At 37.8% G+C, this 25,879-nt stretch overlaps 1 protein-coding gene across 3 annotated transcripts in view; it reads right to left on the bottom strand.

The window, feature by feature from the left end:
• Positions 1 to 25,879, bottom strand: part of SEC24D (SEC24 homolog D, COPII coat complex component) — a 108,294-nt gene that overhangs the window by 8,275 nt on the left and 74,140 nt on the right. For all 3 annotated transcript variants that reach the window (XM_047855585.1, XM_047855586.1, XM_047855587.1), the window contains exons 12-21: positions 21,731 to 21,922; positions 21,066 to 21,159; positions 13,517 to 13,633; positions 12,497 to 12,667; positions 11,155 to 11,251; positions 10,880 to 11,025; positions 9,750 to 9,888; positions 8,815 to 8,933; positions 4,123 to 4,302; positions 1,631 to 1,822 (exon numbers count right to left, since the gene is read on the bottom strand). In XM_047855585.1, the coding sequence (XP_047711541.1) occupies positions 1,631 to 1,822; positions 4,123 to 4,302; positions 8,815 to 8,933; positions 9,750 to 9,888; positions 10,880 to 11,025; positions 11,155 to 11,251; positions 12,497 to 12,667; positions 13,517 to 13,633; positions 21,066 to 21,159; positions 21,731 to 21,922 (1,447 nt within the window). The remainder of the gene's footprint in view (positions 1 to 1,630; positions 1,823 to 4,122; positions 4,303 to 8,814; positions 8,934 to 9,749; positions 9,889 to 10,879; positions 11,026 to 11,154; positions 11,252 to 12,496; positions 12,668 to 13,516; positions 13,634 to 21,065; positions 21,160 to 21,730; positions 21,923 to 25,879) is intronic.

The raw sequence follows: 25,879 nt of genomic DNA, 5'->3' as shown, positions 1-25,879 counted from the left end.
AGTGAGAGTGTGTGTGGGGGGAGAAGGGCAGAGGGAGAAGTAAAGAGAGAATCTTAAGCAGGCTCCACATCTGGCATGGAACCCAACTCGAGATTCAAGATCACAACAGTGAGATCATGACCTGACCTGAAGTCACGAGTCAGATGCTTAACCAACTAAGCCACCCAGGCGTCCCCAAAATATATTTTTGACATTCATAACAGATATGCAGCTCCCTAAACTGACCACCTACAGAGGTGGAATTTTGATCCTGCTCGTTCCTCCAGGATATTATGTATTTACCTTCACAACAGAAGTTGGGGAATTAACTAGACCTAATTCATCTTGCCATCATACAAGTGAGGCCTCAGGGAACAAACTATCTGCTGAGTTCTACGTGTGAATTCGTAAGAAATGCACCATGAAGTACAATAAGACAATAACCTTCATAGCAATGGTGCTCATGCAACAATGGTCTACAAATAAGATTTGCAATAAATACTCTCAAACAAATTACAACTGCTGGTTTTTCCTTAGGATACTTTAAAAATAAAGTCATTTGTATTCATATTACAATAAATCCACAATCTCTTTTGTAATGAGTGGAGTATATAACTTATTTAAAACAAAGGGTAATATGGGGCGCCTGGGTGGCGCAGTCGGTTAAGCGTCCGACTTCAGCCAGGTCACGATCTCGCGGTCCATGAGTTCGAGCCCCGCGTCAGGCTCTGGGCTGATGGCTCAGAGCCTGGAGCCTGCTTCGGATTCTGTGTCTCCCTCTCTCTCTGCCCCTCCCCCGTTCATGCTCTGTCTCTCTCTGTCCCAAAAATAAATAAACGTTGAAAAATAAAAATAAAAAAAAATACAACAAAGGGGAATAAAACCTGTTTTTGTGAGATTGTTATTTTGCAACTCATTAATCTGACACAGTTTTATTCTGTAGCTAAATATGGATGCAAGATTTCTGCTTTCTTTTGAATATTGAGTTCAACACCAGAGAAGAGTACTGAGTGTAAGAACTGAATTCGCTCTCTACCTCTGCCACTTGCTACCTGAAAGAACTTGTCTCCAAAGCTCAATCGATTCATGTACAAAATGTTGATGATGATGTCTGTCTCACTGATTTGTGACAGAATTAAATGCAATGGTGTATTTAAAGTATTTAGAGCACAGTGACTAACACATAGCAAATGATCTGGAAGTTCTGGCAATCCCTATTTAAAGTCATATATTTTGGTTATTTGATAATACTTTATACAAATAACTTTATACCAGCTCATTGTTATTCATTAAAACATGAAATTCTCTTTCTTTAACGTTTATTTATTTTTGGGACAGAGAGAGACAGAGCATGAACGGGGGAGGGGCAGAGAGAGAGAGGGAGACACAGAATCGGAAACAGGCTCCAGGCTCTGAGCCATCAGCCCAGAGCCCGACGTGGGGCTCGAACTCACGGACCGCGAGATCGTGACCTGGCTGAAGTCGGACGCTCAACCGACTGCGCCACCCAGGCGCCCCTGAAATTCTCTTTCTTATAAAGAACTGCATGCCATTATCGTTTCTTCTACTTTGTATTATATGGTTGCACATGAGCACAAAACATTCAAGAGTTTGTGTGTTACCACAAAAATAATGAAAAAAAAATACTTACCATATCTGTGTTCACATGTGCAAACGATGGCACGTTAAATATTCCTTGGATCAGTTCTGGTGGGCTACTAACTCCTAACCATAAGAACATGTTTAGACCATTAGCCAATAAGAATATCCCTTCTTCTGAAAGACGGGCCTCAGAGCAACGAATAGCAGCAGGTAGTGTAGTACTCTTGATATCTAACGTGTGCTGTGCAGGCAAAGGCAAGAGAGTTAGTGTGTTCTCCTTCCCTTCCTTTCTGCCTCTCTCCCCCTTTTCCTTTCACCTCCCTCCTCCCTTCTTTCCATCCAGGGCATATTTAAGAAATGCCTACCATGTGCCAGGCATTATTCTAGCTATTAGACAGTCACTGTTTAAGCTGCCTTGAACAGTTAATAATTTTTTTTTTGGAAGAAATAAGAAGCAACAAATAAGAGAAGTAAAATACATCGCATTTTAAGTGGTTTTAAGTGCTGTGAAAAAAAGAAGCAGGAAAGTGGGATAGGGCATGTCAGTGCTGGTGCTGGTGGTTACAATTTTAAATAGGGTAATCCAAGAAGGCTTGTTGGGAAGGTAACTGTTTTGAGTAGACCTAAAGAGATGAGAGAAGGAGCCATAGGGATAACTGAGGAAGAGCATTCCAGATGGAGGGGACAGGTGGTGCAAAGGTCCAAAGCAAGAGTCTGTCTCTGATGTTTCAGGATCAAAAGATGAGGTCAGATAGAAAGGAGGGGAAGATAGTATAGATGACACTTGGCAAAGGGAGTAGGAGATTTGGTGTTTACTGAAATGGGAAATCCAGAGTGTTCTGAGTAGTGGAGGGATGGCCAGTTATTTTAAGAGAATCACTCTAACTTTTACGCCAAACACAGACTGAAGAAGCAAAGGTGCACACATGAAGACTTGTTAGGAGAGTACTGCAGCAGTTCATGGGAAAGATGATTGTGCTTGAACCTGGGTATGACAGATGAGGTGGAGAGAAAGTGGTCAGAATCTGAATATTCTTGGAAAGGAGAACTGACATGTTTGCTGGTAAATGAGATGTGATGGATGAGGGAATGAAAGCAGTCAAGAGTGACCGCAAGTTTGGCCTAAAGAATTGGCATGAGAGAGTAGTGGTAAATGGGGATGGAGAAGACTGCCGGAGAGCAGGCTTGGAGAGGCAATCAGGGCTTGGTTTAAGGTGCCCATTGCACACCCACAGAGAGATGCTCAATAGGCTATAGGATAGACACATCTAGAGTTCAGGACCCATGTGGTATGGATGGACATATAAACATGGGTATCATTAGTATATAAACAGCATTGAAAGGTCAGATGAGGCCTACACGGGATTGAGCGTAGATAGACAAGAGAAGCTTCCCAAGGACTGAACCCCAGGGTAGCCTGACAGAAAGAAGAGGACAAGCTAGCAAAGGCAGAAAGGAGAAGTGGCCAGGTAAGCGAGAAGCTAGGTGAAGAAAGTGTTTCTGGAGGGAGAAACAAACTGTGTCAGATGCTGCTGACAATAAGAAGAGAGAAGGACTGAGAACCGCCCTTTGGATTTAGCAACATGTCAGCCACTGGTGACCTTGGTAAGAGGATTTTATTGGAGAGGTGATGTTCTCATCCCTCAGAGTTCTAGTTTCTCTGGCATACAGATTGTTGCCAATCCAACTTTATCTGAAAATCAATCATTTTGTAATAATTTATACCTAACATTCATATTGATTGAAAGAATTATAGTTTTCAGTTTCCAACCTAATTTAAGTCTTTCTAATACTGACTGCATTGTTACTGAGAGCCTGAATACGAGTTTCAATATAAGAATTTGAAATAAGCCATCAGTCTTCCTCTCTTTTATCTCTCAATTATAAATTGAACTTGTTAGGTCTCAAGGGGAAAGGGCTTAGTCTAGATTACAGGGGCATTCAAGACATTAATGGCTGACTTCAAATAAGTAGAATACATTGCAAAGTAAATTCTCTGAGGGCAAGTGAAGTTGGTCCCTTATACAATGCAGGTGCCCTCAAATATATGCTGATTTGTAAATCCTTAATTGTATTTGGTCAAGGCTAATCATAGCCATTCTAATGAAATGTTGTGACTCTTAGACATTCATACGTTGTATAGAAACAAATACATGTGTGCACATGAGATCCCATACACAGATACAAATCAGTTGCCTTTAATGCTGTAAGGAAGATTTCTTGAACAATTGAAGCTTGGCTTGCTCCAACTTGTTACTGACTTTTCAATCTGTCAATGTGGGAATGAGGAAAAGAAAAGCAATCATCTGAGCAAATCACTGAAGTAGGAACACCTCAAATCCCCCACCATCACCATCACCATACTGAGCACATGTTGACGCATGTACACAACTTGCTCAAAGAGCCCACATACACATTCTGAAGGCATTTGTGACTTTAAACTTCTTCTTAAGAAAATATTCCAGACATAACATATGGAAAGGACAAAATACAATTCCCTTCCAGACTCCTCTAGGAAATGCACCACCACAGTGTACTTACGATTGGCAAAAGCTGTGGGTAGAAGAAAAGCTGAGAGTCGGCCACACCCATGGTCATGACCAGCTGCCTCTGGTACGCCCGCTCATCTGTTGAGATCTCTGGTCTGCTAAGCAGCACACAGTTTTTTAACAAACAGTTCATGTACACTGGTAATACTTTCATGGAATCTGGTAAAATAAGCTGAAAAAGAAAGTCATTTGTTTCATGTGCTTGACCTTTATGAGAAAGAACCCCTGAGCTTTTATCCTTAAGGCAGAAACATCAATTGTTTTTGAGGTGATTTTGAGGATTAAATGACAGACCATACAAAGCACCTGGACCATATAAACTGGCACACAGTAGGTACTCACAGAACGGCACTTAGTTTTATCTAGCACTTTGGCAGCTTGGCACGGTGGCTGTCAGCACACTCTGCCTAGAATGCAATCTCAACTCTGCCTTTTACCAGATGTTGACCCTGGGCAAATCATTCTCTTTTCCTAGGTTTTCTCATCTAAAAATGGAATAGCCATGATCAACAGCATGATCATGGGATTAAATGATTATTAATTTGTGAAGCACATGTAATGGTACTTAGCATATAGTACGTATCACACACGTTTATTAGATAAAGTTAAATAAATGATTCCTAATCAATTTTACCACCTTCTACCTCTTCAGTTCAAAAACAGTGTTTTTTTCGACTGCCTGTGAGATATGTCTTCCTTTATGCTCTTCATGCACCTTAAACTCACACAGTTAGTCATAAACTCATCAAACACTTATTGAATGCCACTGTGTCACGCGTTCTATAGAGCAAAGTGTCAACAATATTCAGAGGAACGAGGGATAGTCTACGTGACAAGATGCCTAAAGTCCAATAAAGATGACAGACATATAAATAGATAAAACCTAACAAGAAGATTGCAATACTACAGATACAAACTAAAATAGGAAATGCTTCCTGGATTTAGGTATGTCACTACTGAATGGTAACAAGCAAAATCAAACTCCCACAATTCCACAAACATGTTCTTCCTCTTACGTTTCCTATTTGAGATACTTAACTACCAGATGAACCCTAATTTCATTTTTTCTTTACCTTCAATTAGTAAATGAATTATTTTAATTTTGTCTTTATAATCCACCTGTACCCTCCTCTCCATCCCCACTTTAGCTTATGTGACCTCATTCTACTTCAAAATATGTATTGTAATGCGATGCTGCAAATAACAACACAATGCAGCACTTGTAGAAACATAACTTGATGGGTAAAAAAATTACAAATAATCTGTCTGTGTTGTTTAACCTTTTCTCAACTCAATTTTATAAAAACAGGTAAGAATCAAGATTGATCTGAGTGTCACTTCCTTCTATTTAACAGTTGGTCAATGGCAAGGATATTCTCAAAAGAAAAAGAATACATAGGGAGATAATGACAATTTACAAATAGAAATATCTGGTCTATAAATTCACGATTTATTTTTTAGTGTTCTATCTTAATGATGAAAAAGAATATACACTTATCAGAATCCACCCTGAAAAGAAAATTTCCTTTGGGGCTCTGTTAGGATTTACTCCTCAACTTAAACCTTTACATCCTAAGTTTCTTCTCATGATCTACTAAGTAAGGAATGTGTAAGACAGTTTTCCAACTGGTTTAGTAAAACATTTCAGGACAATTCTACTTTGCAGTTTGTTCCTCCTCTTCTAATCTCTTCAGAGAATCAAAGACAGTTAAATGCATGTTTCCTCATACTCTTCTTCTAATTTTTTTTTCTCTAGCATAAAAGATTTTTATTTGACAACACTTGCTACCACTTTTTCAACCAAGGAAAAATATGATCAAATATGTAGGAACCAGATCATAATCATATCCCAGAGCCATCCGGCCTTACATATTATGGATTAAGAATATTCTTAGAAAAACACATGGTTTTTCAAATATTATCTTGTAATTTCACTGGTTGCTTCTCATTAATCAGGCCATATTAAGACAGTTTAGAAATCTGTTGACCTAAATGCCACCAAGGGATAAGCCTGGCCCATGATGACCCTACAGGACTAAAAGTCTGATCAGAGGAGCCTGGATGAGAAGGGGTAGAAAGAAGAAAACTGAGGAGGTAAATAAGGAAGAAAATTGATATAGAAGAATGGAATTAGGGTGAAAGAAAACAAGGAGATAGCGGGGAAGAAAATGTGGCAACAGATGGACACTACTCCTGGGGAAAAAAAGTACAGATGAGGAAGGAGTGAAAACGAGGAGTGCCTGGGTGGATCAGTTGGTTGAACGTCTGACTCTTGATTTTGGCTCAAGTCATGATCTCACAGTTGGTGAATTCAAGCCCCACATGGGGTTCTGAGCTGAGAGGTCAGAGCCTGCTTGGGATTCATTCTCTCTCCCTCATTGTCTCTCTGCTCCACCCCCACACTCTCTCTCTCAAAATAAACAAACTTAAAAAAAAACTGACGTAAGTCCAGTTTGCTTGAATTTGGAGAACTCTTCTGTAGTTTTGAAATGACAGAAGTAGTAGTGAATTAAAAAAAAAACTATTACATTGCAGTTAAGTCCATTTGACTTTCCTTTTGAAGTCACTGTACTCCGATATGATGTAACATACTTAAGTTCAGAACAGTGAGTTATTAGATTTAAGAATCTACCTTGCTTATGTAAGCTTAACAAATTGCTTTAATGTTGTTTGTAGTTATATGTGTTAAACCAGCATCTATAATGTGACCTCCAGAGTAGGAGCCTCCTTAAACTTTGCACACTAAGTGCCTCTCTTGCCTCAAGCTAGTCCTGGCCCTGGAGATTCAGTAAAAGCAGATCTTCTGAGATCCAGTGTCATATAATCCAAGTATCCAGATCCCTAATAGTCCTGCTTGGATCAAAGAAACTTTGGACTCTACAGTAAAGGAGTGGAATTCCTTAGGAATTTCTCCCCAGATATTATTTCTTACAAATGAACTCTGGAAGGGCAGCACATTTGAAGTTACATTCTCTGAAGAGAACCCCAAGTCCAGCCATTTCATGTATTTAAAATAATGCTATATTTTAATATGCTATTGTTACTAAGTTTTATAAGCCCTACATTTTCCCCACTCCACGCTGGATAATCATATCTAAATTATGTCATTCCTTAAAGCACATCATTGGTTGAAATGTACCGTTTACATGTGCTCATGGAGAAAGTAAAATCTCATCACAAGAAAAATAATCTCTATCAACTTTTTCAGAGAAAATTTGGCATCGTAATATTTTTCCTGCAGAAATAACTAAACTGCATGAACAGACAATATAGTAGTAGAGACAAAGCTTTTCACTTTTAAATCAGAAGGAACGGGCAGATTTCATTTCTTTTCTTAAATAGGCAACAGATTTGTTTTTAGCTTAAGGTCTTTGAATCCAATTGCTTTAACGTTAGCAAATAAACTTTCTGAGGACACTAACTGTACCTGTTCTCCTTCAACTAATCCTTCTGAAGCGTGAGACACTCCAGAGACAGACTAATGTTTCCAGAGCCATAAAACAAATAGCAAAATCGGGGGTGTAAAGTGCTCATGATTGGACTGTATCCAGGTACATCTGGTGGGCTCTGTATAAATTGAACAAGTACACTGTGACATAGTACTGGTATTGGAGTTTAGTTACTAAAGTTCCAAATCTCCTGGATAATAAACAAGATCGACACTCACACATAGATTCAAGAGTTGCTTATGCGACTGTCAACACCAGGAGACAGAAGAAGAGATGGCTAATTTAATCACTCAGAACAGCACAGAAAGGAATTTTTGTGAAAGGTCCAAGATAATAACTGTGTTTTATTTTCCTTCTTTACCAAGATTATGAAAGTTGGCCCCCAATTTTATCTACATGATCTCTGTTGCTAAGGGCTTACTTTTGAGTGGGGTTTCAGATGTCCTCTCAGCACCCACTTTTGACAATGAGCTAACCAGAAAGTTTCCCCATCTGTTGCTCCCTGTCTTCTCTTTCAATCCAAATTCTATATTCGGATATTCAACATAAAATTATGAAAAGTGGCATCTAGCTTTGACTGACATAGGGAAAAATGTGAATAAGAGAACAGATGCAAAAATAAATGGGAACATGAGGTTCTGCTTTTTCTTTTACAGGAAAGAGTCTAAATGAGATTTATGTAAAGGATCTTCTTAAATTTTCATATTAGTAGACGGTACCCAGAGACATTTCCTTTAAAACTTTTCATACCTATTATTAACCTTTAAATATAAAAAATTCTAATATTTATAACTTATATTCATGTTTATAAAATATAAAGAGGTCCTTCCTGCCATTTGCTCATGTCAACTATGATTGTTAATATGCCAAAATATATTTATGCATATACATTTCTCAACTAAATATCCCTCTTTATAAGCAAAAGAGAATCCCATTTATATTATGACATTTCTTACATATAACATTCTGTTATTTATATATAATATAGTGACTGTCAACCCAAAATGCACACATATTTTTTGGTTCATGCATCTTGTAAAGCCACTGAGTTTTTTAATGTTGGCTATGAAAAGACGATAGCCTCTCCAAATAGCAGACTCAGTCTTCTTAGTTGTATAGTTTACTACGTATAGCATCCAAGTGCCTGGAACAGCATAAGCCTTCGGGAGCTAAATGCTGAAAGAACATGTAATCACTTGTAATGCTTTAGAATCTAAGTACAACAGGTGGCTTACCTGGCTTGCTGCAGATGGACTTGCACAATTCTTCCGGTAACATGCCAACATGTGGGCAGTCTGATTAACCAGAATTTCCCGGATGACCTTCAAGGGCTGGTATAGAACTGCTTTGAATGCTAGTTGCATAAAACAATGAAAAGAGCATGAAAGCTCTGGCTCAGAAATCAGTCCCTTCAAATGGTAATAATAATAACAAAAAAAATGCTCTTATCTTCAGACCATCCAGCAAGGAATAACAGTGTTTAAAAGGTTAAAGTCATCTGCTAATGTTCTCCATTTTACTAAGTATGACAACATACCCAATGGAGAACAACAGCCAACCTCTAACAAAAGGTAGGTCATTAGTCCAGACTTTTTCCACAGAATATTATAAACAGAACTCTACACATAGAGAAAAGAAAGACCAACGTGCCATCTTCTGATGTCCTGAATTCCTACTGACTGGACTGCTGTTTCTTCTAAACCTTGGTGTAGAATCTCAAACGGGGGTTATGAAGGGGAGAAGGAACCAAAGAGGGGCCAACTCAGACCCGTGGAATTTCATAATTATCATGGTGTGGATAAGCAAGTTCAGCCTAACATTAGGGACAGTCTCCTTCCATTAGCCCCAGGTGCCAGAGGGCATACTCATATACCATAATAAGAGTCTAAGTATCACCTTCCTAAATTTCAACTCAGAATTCCCCCATGCCCCCAAGAAGGAAACTTTGAATAGAACTGTATAGTGTGGGCCTGACGGAGATCTCTCATTATTAATCTGGAATTGGAGATGCTGAGTATTCTCCTTGACACTCTGTTTTTATAAATTCTGGATTTGCCCACCAAAAGGCTGTGCTTCCACAATAGTTGTCAGTTACTAATTCAATTAACCAACAAGTCTCACTGAATTCTTAGGCAAGATACACAGCAGCACAGGATTAGTGGAGTGTTACCTGACTTGGCGAAGAAGTTGATAAGGGCATCTGTCTCACAGCTCTTATAGAGATCAGCCAACTGGGAGCTACAGTTCAAGCCAAGATTGTGAATCCGCAGTCTTCTCTGACCTCCGACGGTTGTGTAAAGCACAGCACACTGCAGAGGTGACATCAAGGACACATGCTTTTATGCTCAGCCATGTCCACCCACGCTAGTCTGATCTTAGATTTACAGAGCATTATATATGGGTCAAAGACCTCTAAACCCCTCCACAGACTTTTTTTTGTATATAGTTGCTAATGACTGAATAACAACAAATAAGGGAGGAATAATGACAATTCATACATTGAGCGTCTATGTAGCATTTCACTGGTTTGAACTTAAATTTTAACTGGGCTTTCACGCATATGTAACTCTGGGCTTTCACGCATATTAGTGTACTTTCACATATCTCAGATTTTATTACCAGGGGTTCAGGTCCAAAAATAATACTTTTCATGTTCAAAAACAAACATCTAACTTTGATGATGTACTTAAGTCTTATGCTGATGACATATATATTTCAAGAATGCAAACAAGTATCCACTTCTTCAAATGTCTGTGATCAAAAATAAATATTAGAGTTCTTCCTCAACTTAATGACAAACCTCTTTATTATTTAAGGGTGATGACAGTATCTGAAAACTATAACCATTCGATACAATTGTTCTTAATTCAAAATCTCCATGGCTTCGGCTTAATTTTATTTACTACAAAACCAAATTCTATTTATAGCTGCATATAACATAATAATGTACTTAACATGGTGTCTAACATTTGGTAGGAATGCAACAAATGAATGAATGGGTTCTAAAGCCTTAAAGAATTGAACTCTGCTGGCAGTCAGTTTGCTAATGCTTACAATACTGACCACAGTTTGCTGGGCTCTCATGTGAGGACTTACAATTATTACTTCATACAAGCAGCACATATAAATCAGGCTCTGGAGAATACACAATGGAGTGCCATAATCTAATGACTTTTGTCTTTGGAGAAATAATGTTCAACTTCTTTACAGAAAGACTGACATAGTTGATGGTATTTTAGTCTGCCCAGTGATCGCTGTAACAAACTAAAGCACAAAAGATGGGAATAAGCTTTAAATCACCTGGATTAAGGCTCCACTGTCTTCACCAAGTTTGTCATCATGCTTGAACTCCACAGTCACTGCCTTATCACAATCAATGGCTGCCATTTCTACATCAGTGGTGTTGTTCATAAAAATTCCACCAAAGAAATCAGTGGCTCTGAAACCTAATGATGAGGAAAAAGGGAATTTTTCTTCTATTTAATTTATTGTTATTTTCTCTGTTGGCCTGTTATTAATTTGAATAGGAAACAATTACCAATGGAGACCTGACAAAAAGTATAATTGAAAATTACCTGTGCTGGTACGAACCCTCATAATAGCATCGAATCCTATTTTCTTTTCAATATCATTTCTGAGGTCATTCAAAAATTGTTGGCTATCCATATGCATCTAAAAAATAAAGTAGCATCAATCCCCACCAGATGGCAGCAAAACATTTAAAATAACAATCCTTATTTTTTTCAATCTTGATTAAAACTCTTATCCAGAAGTCTTAAAAAGGGTTCTTAAAACTTTTTCAATTTTATTTCATTTGCAATCTTTGGCCTTAACAAATCCCTTAATTAGTTTACCGTATAAATCTGTAACTAGGTGATTAAAAATAATTTTAATGATGATAAATAAAAACAGATGATGATTAACATTTATCATTTATGTTGGGGGAACACTTATTCTCACTCCATGTTTCCATGTATAGGTACGTAAGTTAGAGGCATTCCCCCGACCCCTTCCTCTCAGGTGAGGGCAGGTGATTTATCTGATTAGTAAGTTTGAGTAAAGGAACTGGGTGGACATAGCTCAGTCTACTCTGTATCTTCTTTCTGAGGAGGCAGCCTGCCTGCAGGAGGCACACATTTATTACCTTTCAATTTGCTAAGTTTTGAAGGTACAGTTGTCCACAGGAGAAGCTTGTAATATGCCCACCTTGTGCCTGGGTATACAGGTTTGTCACATTGAAAGGTAAAGCATTAGCAAGCCCACTTGCCCTCAGACATATGTCTGTACAGTGCTGACATTTTTCCTATCTCATGACTCTCTCAATCCAGGGTTGGAAGAGAGAGTTATAATGAACTGACCCCAAAACTGTAACAATTTAAAACACATACACAGTCACTTTTAAAAACAATTATCTCAGGGGCGCCTGGGTGGCTCAGTCAGTTGAGTGGCCGACTTCAGCTCAGGTCATGATCTCACAGTCCGTGAGCTCAAGCCCTACATCGGGATTTGTGCTGACAGCTCGGAGCCTGGAGCCTATTTCTGTTTCTGTGTCTCCCTCTTTCTCTGCCCCTCCCCCATTCACGCTCTCTCTCTGCCTTTCAAAAATGAATGTTAAAAAAAAATTAAAAACAATTATCTTAAATATATTTAAAACACTAAACTTTTTATATAGAATATATGTTTCCTCATCATGGAAGCTTACACTGAAATTCACCTCTGAGACTAAATGAGCTCAATCTGTTCCCAAACACTTAGGGAGTAAGAAAGCAATTGCCTAATCACATATACATTGTCTCCACTGGCTCTAGATTTACATTTGTCAGTTACCCACAAGGGGGCACAGCGTTCTTATGATTTAAGCACCAAAAGTTAAATGGCAGTACAAAAACCTGAGGTGAACGTGTTGCTGGCTTTTACCTGGAAATTGTTGTATTTGTAAAGGGTTCCTCCAGTGAGGTGGGGCACGAGACCCAAAGAGGCTACATCCACATACTGACTGGGAAAGAGGAAGAGGGTCACACAGCAGCCGTGAGCCACACAGTCCTTGGCCAGTGCGTCGTAGACATTTGTTTGGGGCTGGAAAAGTATCTTAAGAAAAAGATGCACAAAGGGAAAAAGAAAACCACAAAATGTTTTTGGTTTCAATTTTTTATTTCTGTTGAATTCTTTTAAAAAGAAAGAAAATTTTTTTCCAGTCAAGTGAACTGGGCTGAAGGAATGAATTACGGTAATCATCAGTGCAGCAGCCATTTATTGAGCACCCAGTGTGTGCCAGGCTCATGTTGTGTGAAATGTGTGTGTGTGTGTGTGTGTGTGTGTGTGTGTGTGTGTGTGTGTGCGCGCGCGCGCGCGGGCACATGCACGCAATTTTATTTGATCCTCCGACAATGCTAATGAAACAGACATTGCTGTCTTACCTTTACAGACCTAGATGAAACAACCTGTCTGGTGTTATGTGGCCAGTAGCTGGATGCCTATATCCTGGTCTTATCCTTCCCACTGATTTGTCTACCCCCCACCCCACGGTGATTCTGTCAGAGGGTTTGAGCAAAGCACACTGTGAGCATCAGGCACCTCTATTTCCTGTCTCAGGAGTGCTATTATATGGTCCCAGCTACATTCTCCTTCTACCTTTATCTTCTTCCTGCATTTCCCCCCATTTCTCCCATTTGTATTATCCCAGTCTCATACACAGTTTATACATGAAAAGTTTGAGGCCTTATTTTAAGTTTATTTCAGACATTGGTTTCTCTAGGAATATAAAATTTCTTAAATTATTTGCAATTCAAAATATTCTCGTTAATATACAATGTCCCAGATTTATACATTACATTTAGCTTCTCTCCCTTTCTTACTCAAAGGACACATTCCCTCTTTCTTTACTCCCCTTTACAAACTGACATATGGATACTTCAAAGAGCCATTGTTTACAAATACCTTCTCTTTGTCCGTATTAATCAGTTTTTTGTCATCTCTGTTTTTGAGCTTCCCTGGTGCCTCTGCAGTGGGTAAGGAGGAATGGAAGATGAACAGCTTCCCAGGACAATCTGCTGCCTAAAAGAAAAAAAAATTACAGAAAATGTTTTGGGTGGGAAAGTTCTACTTTAAGGGACTCAGAAAATAAATTAAAATACAGGTATTTTCTATGAGCCAAGCACTATACATATCTCATTTAATCCTCTCAGTAACTGTTGTGTCCTCAGGCAGGTACTATTCTCTCCATTTTATAGACTAGGAAACTGAGGCTTAGATAGGGACTTGCCTAAAGTCACATAAGTTGTAAATGAAACAGCCAATATTTGATTGTAGGTCCATACACATGATGCTTTGATAAACTAAAAAGGATGTACTACAGGGAAAATACTTTCTTGTTTAGCCTAGACTTTCAGAGTCAAGTGAATCCCATGATGCAAAAGTAAAAGAATTCCTAGGATGATGATGCAACAGAAGCTCCTCTTTGAAACCTTTAGTAAACATAGATTAAACCTAAAGTGGTATTTCAAGGAAGAATGCACATGAACGTAGCAACAGTAGGTATAAGGAACCAGCTACCAGACAAAATGACAAAAGAGAAAATATGTGATCAAGATTATGTATCTGTAGTCCCTGGGAAGCAATAAAAAGATGAACTTAGGTTCCACAAAAGTCAATTCCATATTAAGAATATTTAAAATCTTAAGGACCTAAGAAGTAATCTACTAAGCAAAATTTACTGAGATTAAATGATTCATTATATTGACCCCTCCAATCTTGCCTTTCTCCAAACTATCCTGGCATATTGCTGCCAGGGCACTCTCTGAAATAAAGCTAACTGTTCTGATCATGTATGGGGCAGTTCTCCCTAAAAATCGTGGAGACTTTCTACTATGTGATAAAGTCCACATTCCTTTATCTGTGTGGGAACAGGAAGGGTAAAAAAAAGTGAGACGGGTTGCTGCAAGCAATTGCTGTGTGCAGCTAGCTCTGTGCCAGGCCCTTCACACATATTTCTCATTTAATACAACCTTGTGGAGAAGAAACTGTTTTCTGCATTCTAAGGCTAAAAAAAACTGAGGCTCATCCACTATGTCCCAGGTCACACACCCAGTGACCCTCCTGCCCTTTCAGGCCCTCTGGAGTTTAGCCTGAATATACCTTTCAAGTCTAATCTCTACATTTCCTCACCCCTGCCACCCCTTTCAGGGGAAGTTTCCGCCACACAAGGTTCTTGCTTTCCTGGAATATACCACGTGCTTTATACACCTCCACATCTTTGCACATTTTGTTCCATTAGCCTGGAATCCATCTCTCCCTCTTCTTGGCCTGGAGCTGTTGTGTGCAAAAGACAGGTTTAGCAGCACACAGTGGTATGTCTGGGTCAGCGGTAAGATGTGTTGTAAATTATTTGCTATTACTAATAAGACATATGAGTTTGTGCCTACTTCCCTAAAATACAAATGGATAAAATTCAAGGTTAGCCCTGTCCTAATGTGTCTCACTAAGTGACATGCAACATGTGTGGTGAGTGGGTCACAGAGGTGGGGGTCACAGCTGACACATGGGGAAGGGTGCATAACCCATGCCCCGTCTTGTGTTCGTCATGCCCAGCAGTGAGCAGTGATTTTATCGCTGCACTAGTCTTCTACTTCTACAAATTATCGATACAGGTAAATGAGAACAAAGGCATGGATGAGTGAAGAAGCAAAGATAGTGACCCTACATGCATACATAGGAAAAAGATGCTAACAACACTGTGGCCAATTAAGACACATTAGTTCCTATGACCTGGGTAAAATTTATGGCAATAATGAAAAAAACATGCTAAAGTTTTTAAATTCTATGACTAATTTTTTCATTTATATCACTTTCATTGTTATGAAAGTATTGTTATGTATTTCATTGTTATGAAAGTTATTTTAATTGAAGTAGCAGAAAAGGTATAAAATGTTTAAGTTCATTTATTTATTTTAAGAGAGAGAGAGAACGAGCAGAAGAGAGGCAGAGGATCCAAAAAAAGCTCTGTGCTGATAGCAGAGAGCCTGATGTGGGGCTCGAACTCAGGAACCGTGAGATCATGACCTGAGCCAGAGTCAGGTGCTCAATCGACTAAGCCACCCAGGTGCCCCTAGAACATTTTTTAAAAGTCCATCTTCTCCCCAGCTTTTCTTGGCTGGCCCACCCAGTTCCTCTAAGGAGTTCACTGTCAATCCATCTAGATATTCCCTCACTTCTATCCATCTAGTCTCTGCTCATACAAGTGTTGTAACTGTATACCACAGTACTTAAGAGCATGAGTCCTGGTTCCTATCTGCATGGATAAGAGTCCCAACCATTTTATTAGCCGAGTGATACTGGGAAAATTACTTAACTTCTCTAAACCTCAGTTACCTAATATGCAACATAGAAAAAATAGTAACTATATAAAATATTGTTGAGAGAATTCAATGACCCAGTACATGGCGTTAATCATAACTAACTATATATAATTGCCTTGCTAAGATTACTCATCGAGAAAAATCAGGCTCATTAAGAAAACAAAGTCAAATACTGAGAAAAATAAAGTAAACATATTTATTTCTAATTCATTAGCCAATTATAATGGCTTAATTTTAGATTTATAATTTCATTAATCGCATACTTACAAAATCTTCTGTAAGTAGCAATAAAAGAAAAAGTTCCTAGGGCATTAATGCCTTACATCCCTATAAAATGTTATGTTTTTACCAAAATCTTATTGTGCCCACACAAGTGTATCATATAGAATTGATAAATGACAATGACATATGACATTTTTATTACAATGGAAAACAGTTTGAGAAAGGCTGGCCTGGAGAACCCATTGTTCAAAATTTAACTCCAACGTCCATTCCTCTGACAGATGTGTTAAATATCACCCTCAACAGAGTTGGCTGTCTCTACCTCCATGTCCTCCCTCTACTTTGCAGATAAGACTTAATAACACCATATCACAATTTATGTGTCTGACTATCTTCTATAAGTCACAGGCTCATGAGAAAGAAAGGACCTTGATTTTTCTACAGCGAGTTTCTCCAAGCCCTACAGGGTCTAGAACTTTCACTCTATAGGTGCTCCATAAATTTTAGAAGGAATGGAAGAAATGCTGTGATGCATCAACTGGAAATCAAATTTAGATATACATGAAGATACATTCAAGATAAATTTCCCAATTAGTGATATATTTGAAGCATAACCATTAAAGGCCACTTCTTTCCCATTTTTTGCCTAATACTACTTATTTAGTTTTCTGGTAGAAGTAATAAGTAACTCAGAAAACTATTGTTTGACCAAGTTAAAAGACAATGCCAGAAATTCACACACAATTGAGTTATGAGTGTCAAATTTTGAGAAGAGATACAGATTTTGAAACACTGTGGAAAAAAGACACTAGAGAACAAGATGCTGTGATCATAGAAGCATGTGCAACATTAAAAAGTGTATCAAACCCTGCAGTTGAATAGTTCAGGGACTTTTGAGAAAGTATGTATAAGAATTTTCCAAATCTTTCCTCTTTATCTTTGTGACAAATCAGCACATGTTTTTTGTTAATTTTTGTCTACTTTCTGTGCTTCAAGAAGTTTATTACAGCTAATTATATATGGATTTTACTTGGCATCTATCTAGTAGAAAATAAAGCTCTAATTCAAATGGGGGAGTCCAGTTCTAAAATGTCTTCACTTGGACACATAAAAACGCCTACATTTGGATGTTCTTTCAGTTTCTACTCCCTGTCCACAGAGGGTGAGACTCTCACCTCTGGCCTCTTGTGCATAATACCCTGAGCAATTCAGCTGAACACCCACAGCCCTGGGCTTTCCAAAATTATTCTCTGCTCTCCTCCCCCTACCTTTTGAGGAATACAAGCAATAAATATCATGTCTTGTGTTACAGAGTTACATCTCTTCTAGCACACTGTAAGCAACTTAGAAGTAGAAACAGTAGTCCTGACATGCCTCAAAAAACATTTAATAAATCTTTCTTGATTGAAAGAACAAGTAAATAAATGATGAGGTCTCCTTAATATTTAGATAATACCCTGAAAATTCTCAAAAATGTTAGCTCTTTGCCTAATACTGACTTCAGGCAAGCATTTTAGTGCCCTTGTATACAAGGTACCCAAATTTAAGTCTGACTGCTTGTTGCCATAGAGGACCTAAAAAGATGATGAGATAGTTTCACTGTCAGAGGTAGATAATAATACATACACCAGGTACACGTGTGCGCACACACACGCATACACATTTTGATCTTATTTGGAAAAATTTGTCTTCATCCAAACCTATAAAGCTGCTACAAGGCAGAAAACACAAACTGCAGACACGCTCCAATTATATTACAGCAGTTTCTGCTCTTGTACAATGAATTATAATGACCCAGAATCTTTCTGGCAGATGCAGGGGAAACTTTTTCATTAATCTTTTTTTTCTTTTATAAACTATCTATTATTTATAGAAAAGTTCTGAGGAAACAGGGGCACCTAGGTGGCTCAGTCAGTTAAGTGAAGGACTCTTGATTTTGGCTCAGGTCATAATCTCACAGTCGTGGGACTGAGCCCCACGTCAGGCTCCACGTTGCATGGACCTGCTTAAGATTCATTCTCCCTCTCTTTCTCCGCCACTCCCATGCTCTCTCTCTCTCTCTTTCTCAAAAAAAGTTTTGAAGAAACAGATTAAAGATACATATACAATGGAATCACCAAAGCAAATGTAAAGAACTAGAAATCAGGAAGGTAGTCATGGAAAGAAAAGAATTAAATTTAGAAAATTTACCCTAAGTATCATTGGTATCTTTTTTGGTAGTTGAGGCTAGAAGAAACATTAAGAGTTAGAATGCTTATAAAATCTGACTCTAGGAAACCAGCCAGTGAATCTTTCTACATGTAAGAAATTGATTAATATGCAATAATATCTTCATTTAATGTTCTACACAAGGAAGAAACTGTCTTCTTAGTGTTTGCTCTTAATTTAACCACTAATGAAAAGCTTAGGGCAAGATGTTAAATCACGGTTAAGTGAAAGCATTCCTAGTACAAAAGTAACATACAAAGTTGTACGGGGCAGGTATGGGGCAGGCAATTTGCTGGTGAGTTAACATAATGCAAGGACGTTCTCAGAGACTGCAGAAGGAATAATTCCTTGTGCTGGTAGTCCTCAAATATGGATGATCAGTAGAACAAATTGAGGAGTTAATGAATTAGAATCTCTAGAAGTGGGGCCAGAAATCTGCATTTTAAAAATGTAGCCACCCTTTAACACATGACTCTGTGACTCCTTAGTTGAGGAGTTACTGTGTCCCTTACCCTTGCACAGAGCGGAGCACCATTCTGCTCTGCATGAAGACATGTGCTGGTGGAACAAGGTCTGCTCTGCCAGCAGGCACACGACAGCAACTGCCACCAACATGATGTCCAACAGTGTCACTTTACAGGCAGTTCCCTATCTTTTTAATAAGACAATTCTTTACCTTTTATAAAGATAGTTCTTCTACTTTGTAAGAAGAATGCTACTTATTAACTTTGATATTTGTGAAGTTATTCTGAGTTGCTACATTTAGATATGAATTCTTCTCATTTTTAAACTTCAGTGTAAAAGTATATGTTACTCTAACAAAAGAATTGCAAATAGAACAAAAAATAACATGCAAAAGATACAAAAATCCACCGGATGAAAGGAACTGGCCTCTGCTGCATGAGCACTGAGACTGCTGACTGCTCCAGCTGTGGTGAACGAGCAGTCTCAAAGAACATTACAGTTATTACCAACACAGTGGGTTTGCAGTAATGCATCATAAGGAACATCACATTTTGGACACATGGAATGCATGTAGGCAAATTTGCTTTACCTATATTTTTCTTTCAAAGCTGCCTCTAGACCTCTTGTGTACTGCCAGTGTGAACCCATTGTTACAAGACAGTATTGTTCCCTTTCAGAAAAAAAGGGGGTTGAGCTGGGATTCTGAACTTCGGTGCTCTAGAAGACATGCCCATATTCTCCTTTCCACTCCACTGCCTTAACTGATACACTGGCTTATGGATATCCATTCATCTTTCCTCTCAGGCACTAGCACATGAATACAATTCCCTGTACTAATATCTGAGAGTAGAAAAACTCGTTTGGCCATGTACAATGATCATAAATCGGGAAATTTACATGGCAGTTCTAGACACCTTACCGGAAGAGAGAACAACAACAAAACAGTTTCAAACTGAAATAGAAAATATTTGCTTTTTGTAATGTGGAATAAAATAGGAATTCTCAAGTCTTTCTGTAGTTCAACCAAGATCACTGTTGGTTTCGACTACATGGACCTAACATGTCCAAATCACTTTATGATGTAAAATTTATTTTTAATTTTATGTTAAATTGACATGTATTCTGAGGCTTTTTGAGGGACATCTACAAGAGTAAATACTCTGAAGATCAGAAAATCCAGGTAAGAATCAGTGTACTAAAACCAAACCACAATGTTTAGACACAAAATTTATGTGGTAGGGTTTCATAAATTCAGTTTTATAGCATTACTATTGCTGTTATTATTGCAATTGTTATTACCAATAGCCATTATATTTTAGAAGTTAATTTCAATTTAACTTTAATAATAAAATTAAAAAATAAGTTTTTAGGAACTAGCTATGCAGGCTAAAGTGATCTGACTCTTGTGCTAAGGTAATAATGATGAACAGTCAGTACCTGTCAATCATTTTGCCTTCTTCAGATTGTTGTCTTTATTACTATGAAAATGGCCAGAGTCATTAGGGCCCGACTCCCCAAGTGAAGACATGGCCAACCTCGCATCTGCTTTTGGCATTCAGCAATGCCCTGTGTGGCATTCACATCTGTCATTGTCAGAGGCCTTGCTTGCCCTTGCATGTTTGAAAACCCCAAGGAAGGAGAGGATAATAGGGGTATTTTTCCCTTCATATCTGGTAGTTCTGATACTGCTGAAGTATTTTTAAAATAGATCATATAGGGCACCTGGGTGGCTCAGTCAGTTAAGCATCCAACTTCAGCTCAGGTCATGATCTCACAGCTCATGAGTTCAAGCCCTGCGTCGGGCTCTGTGCTGACAGCTCAGAGCCTGGAGCCTGCTTCCAATTCTGTCTCTCTCTCTCTCTGCCCCTCCCCTGCTTGTGCTCTTTCTCTCAAAAATAAACGCTAAAAAGAAATTAAAAAATAAAAATAAAATAGATCATATAAAGGTCATATAAAAGCCAAAGGGAGGAGCTAAACTGGAAATACTGACAAAATCAGTTATTCAGATGATAACAGTTCTGGAATGTAAACGCTGGGAGCAATCCATGATTTTGGCCATTTTCCTCCTGAGATTTGTAGGGAAGTTTGGAACGTGCCTCTAGCAAACTACATGCTCTAATGAAGGCTGTAATTTCTTTCATAGATGAAACTTCCTGTGTGTGTGTGTGTGTGTGTGTGTGTGTGTGTGTGTCTGGTTTTAAAAATTTATTTATTAGCAATTAAAAAAGACTTCTCACCTTTAGCGCTTCCATGCCAGCCTGGATGACAGGAGCAAAGACAGTCTCATTCTCATTAGAGTCTGCAAACATCTCTGGAATCTGGTCCAATAAACTGTAATAAGTGAATGAGTAAAAGGTTTTAAGTGTTAAGCATATTTGTAATAAACTTCAAGAAATAAGTCATTAACATTTCAAGCCTGAACACATACGGTTTTATTTTATGCTGAACACCTATGGGTGACCTTCACAGGTCATCCCTAAGGGAATGATATCTTGATATGTTCTGGAACCAAAATTTATGACTTATTTGTAACATTTACAAAAGCACACTCTTTGTAAGTATTTTTTTCACTATTTACATATTTGACCTCTTAGACCATTAATTCTTGGAACAGTAGCTATATCTTTAGCTATTACCATCATCATTGAATAGACTCATCAATATGCAGAAAATATTTCCTTTGCATAACTTTTTTAGCAAAGAGAAGGGACTGGTTGAAAAAAAAAAACTCTTCCTTCTAGATACTGGTGTACATTTAAAATAGAACTAACATAAATGACAGAGTTTTACAATCCATACATTAAAACTCCCTTGCTAATGCCAAAATAACATGTGATTGAATCAAAATAATTCAGAACAGATCCCTGATTTTTATCTAAATTATAAAATACTTGATATTTACTTGTGAATCACAGATTGGGATTCTTGATAGTTGACAAGGAAACCATCCAACAGAGGAACAAAGACCTCTCCAACATCAGTCACCACCATCATCTGAGGCTGGGCCAAATTACTCTTTACATTAAAGAAATGCAGCACTTTGTTATATGTGATAAAACCAACTCGGATTGCAGAAGTTTCTTCTTGCTCTTCCCTATGAGAAAAACACAGTGTTTGAAGTTCTTTCATATATTTATGAGACATGTTTCTATCCGAAATTCAGTAAGTATACCTTCTATAAAATAAATGGAAGACATGTTTAAAGTTTTGCTCTTAATGAATGTTTACCGTATATAAACAATACTGAGTCACAGTAGGGGGTGGGGGATATTACAAAAATAAGCTGATAAAGGAAAAATTCTCAAAATTCTAGGCAAAAAAAAAATCAAACAGATATGAAAATACATTTCTTTAAAATATTTATTTCTTTAATATATGTATGCTCAATCCATAGCAATTACAAGATGTGCTTTTTTTTTTAAATAAACAAGCTAGGCTTATTACATTCTTTATAAACAAAGTTCTCTCAGAAGTCACAACAAGGTCAGAAGAACAAATGGAACATCTGAAGCAAGAGAAAGGCACATTCAGATTACAAACAGGATAGCTATTTTTATCAAGAAAGGACTTGCTCCTTCTGTGTGATTCTTTTCTTACAGATTCTAGAGAATCACAATAGAAATTAGACTAGATTTTGAGAGCTATATGCCATATAAACATATAATGTAAATACATTTAAAAAGTCACATATATGAATTTATGATATAATTCTAATTAAGTAAACATTTGTGATGTCTTGGCAAGACAATAAAAGTAATAAAAACTCTAAAACTGTATTCATTTTGAGAGACGGAGACAGTGCACGTGCAAGCACGGGGGTGGGGGGAGAGCAAATCCCAAGCAGGTTCAGTGCTGTCACCGCAGAGCCCAATGCCGCTCCATCTCAGGAACTGTGATGTCATGACCTGAGCTGAAATCAATAGTCAGTCGCTTAACAGACTGAGTCACCCAGGCACCCTAAAAAGTAAATTTTTTAAAGAAATCCAAGGGGCGCCTGCGTGGCGCAGTCGGTTAAGCGTCCGACTTCAGCCATGTCACGATCTCGCGGTCCGTGAGTTCGAGCCCCGCGTCAGGCTCTGGGCTGATGGCTCAGAGCCTGGAGCCTGTTTCCAATTCTGTGTCTCCCTCTCTCTCTGCCCCTCCCCTGTTCATGCTCTGTCTCTCTCTGTCCCCAAAATAAAAATAAACGTTGAAAAAAAAAATTTAAAGAAATCCAAGATAAGGCCTTAATCTTCCTGAAAAGAGTATAAGGCATGAATGTTTATTTAAGTCTACACTTGAATTGAGTGGTCTAAACTCTCTTTAATGTTTACCCAGGTTTCTCTTTGTCTCCCTTCCCCTCCCCCTTCCAACAACACTTCCTGATTTTCATTGGTGTATACAGCAGTGCTCAATGACATGACGGCCACAAAAGATACATGCCGTTTTCTTTGATCCTTAGATATCAGTAAAACTTATTTTGCTTAGGGACAATTTTTTTTTAAAAAAGAACCTAGTATGCTTAGCTCCTAAACTTTGTACATAGCATAGTTACTCGAGTATGAGAGAAAGGAAAATAAAGTACATAGATGAAAGTATCTGAAGTTCAAATTGTTGATTCCACTGCAGACTTCCCAATTTCAGCAGAGTACATGATGACAAACTATTGACTTTAAACTCTTTATATCTTCTCTACTTCCTTTGCTAACTGAAGGTATTTGTTCTTCGTTGTGGCCTTCATGAATGGGTGGGCAGTTTAAATAGAACCTCATAATCTGTTCCAAAAGTACTTGGTAAATGTTTATATTATGGACTCTTAGAACATTTTCAGAAATAGTACCTAATCCTTTGTAACTGCACATACACAGACTTATACACACACACACACACACACACACACACACACACACACACACACACACCCTTGAATATCCTAAACTGGATGATTTCATGCAACTAACCATTATATGATACTGTACTCATGTTCTCCCTGCCCCCCTATTCATTAGAATTTTACTCTTTAAGACCAAGCACAGATACTCTTCCTCTCTCAAACCTCCCCTGATGCTACCAACCATAAGTTATTTCCTCTTCTAAATTTCTACAAATCATTCTCACTGGGTTCTTAGTATATAGTGCCTGTTAGTTAACATAGCATGAATCCTTGACTACAAATCAATAAAGTCTCAAAGTTTATGCTCCCTGCTCCTGAAGGGTCTAGTATAACGCAAAGAATTAGAGGTTTGCTCAGGATAATTATCATGAAGGTGAAATGCTGTATTTATTTAGGATGGCAAGTTAGAGCCCAGATTGATAAACTGATTGTATGCATCTTTTCCCAACTCCTGTTTAGTGATGTCGCCTTGCTAGTTTAAAATCAGCATGGCTGGACATATTTTACACCACAGGAATGAGCAAACATTATAGTAAAGGCTTTATTTATTTGAGATCCAGTTTACCAGCGCACCACTGGTTAAGCTCCCATTTCTGAGTAAACCTTTTATTACATAAGGTGATAAATGTCCGGCAAATCCCAAGGGCATTTATTCTCTTTTAATAGTTAATTTAGAGTCAATTAAGGCAAAAGACACAAAAGAAAAATTACAGAGAAAAGTCTGGATTGCTATTTCCCATTGGATTTGAACATTTTCAAGTGATGGGAAAGGAGTATCCTGGGATTCACAGGGTTCACTTAAAATCCAAATTAACATTTTTAAAAACATCTAATCAGAACATTTCACATCATTGCAAAATATTATAACATGTTTTCATGGGAACATGTTTGTTTCAATTTGTTTGAGAAACAAAGAACTATCTTAAAATTTTCTTTTCGACAGTATAACTGCCTTGTTAAATCATGACCAGAAGAAAATGAAATCTCAGCCTCTCCTTCATATTAATTCTATGCAAATTTTATAAAGGTATATAAGGGATATCACAGAAAACAACATGTGTTTCTTCTTCTGTTTTTCAATTACCACTTCCCTCAACACTTGTCCTTATTATTTTAATGGAATGAATCCGACAGAGCAAAACTGAAGATGTTAGTAACTGGATGAACTGGAATATTCCAAAGTCAAGCATTTGGAACATTTTTGCTACAGGAGCATTAAAAACAACAAGAAAAAAACCCGATTGCTTGATCTGAACAACAGATAAGATATTTCAAATCTTTTCTTTCCTGTTTCAGAGAAGTCAGACAGAAATGACATCTGGCAAAATCAAAGATGTAAATTCAAAGTTAAATAGTAAAGAATGGGGCCTTTACTTTTCAAAAGATCAGCTAAGAGATGAATATACCTTAGACATTAATCAAGACTTATACTGTGCTTTAAAAACACTATTTGGCATATTACCTGGTTCAAAGAAGTAAATCAAACTGATGGCTATCTTACAATAAAAAGTATAAAATTATATATCTACAGATCCCAAAATAAACTTTGGGGAAGAAAAAAAGCAACCAGATTTGTTTTAAAATCGTTTTATTGTTTTCTCCTATCTTTTTGCTGAAGCCACAATCTGCTCTCCAATGAGATATAAGTCATAATGACATCTCAGGAAGGAGTGTGATTTCATAACTCATATCAATAGGTTATACACTTCATATCAGCACTGTGTTGAAAAGGAGCTAAGGGTTGGCAAGGTAACCGTGAGAATAGCATAGTCTAATTTAACCAGTTTGAGAGAAGGGAAAGAAAGAGACACCATTTCCAGAAATGATAGTTTTCTTTCATATGAATCAAGCTCCAACTTCAGATTTAGAATTAAAACAGCCCTGTGAGAGAAGTCTATTATAAAGTAAGTCCTATTCAGCAGAAAGTCCACAGTTCTCAAGTATCCGGGATAATGAAGTAACAGAAACTAGAGTCACAAAGTGTCAGCAGGCATCACATGCCTTTCTTATGCCCCATCTTCAACTTGCTCCCAGCTCATTCTTCATTTTAGAATTCAGTTTGAAATCACCTCAATGTTTTTTAAACATCCCCAACTGCTTTTCCAAACCATCCTTGAGAATATTATGACTTTAGCTTCACAGATACAAACAAAACTACTCCTGGGAGGTCCAGAGTTC

Source organism: Prionailurus viverrinus, chromosome B1 (assembly GCF_022837055.1).
Source record: "Prionailurus viverrinus isolate Anna chromosome B1, UM_Priviv_1.0, whole genome shotgun sequence".
Taxonomy (NCBI): Eukaryota; Metazoa; Chordata; class Mammalia; order Carnivora; family Felidae; genus Prionailurus; species Prionailurus viverrinus.
This window is presented reverse-complemented; position numbering and strand designations above follow the sequence as displayed.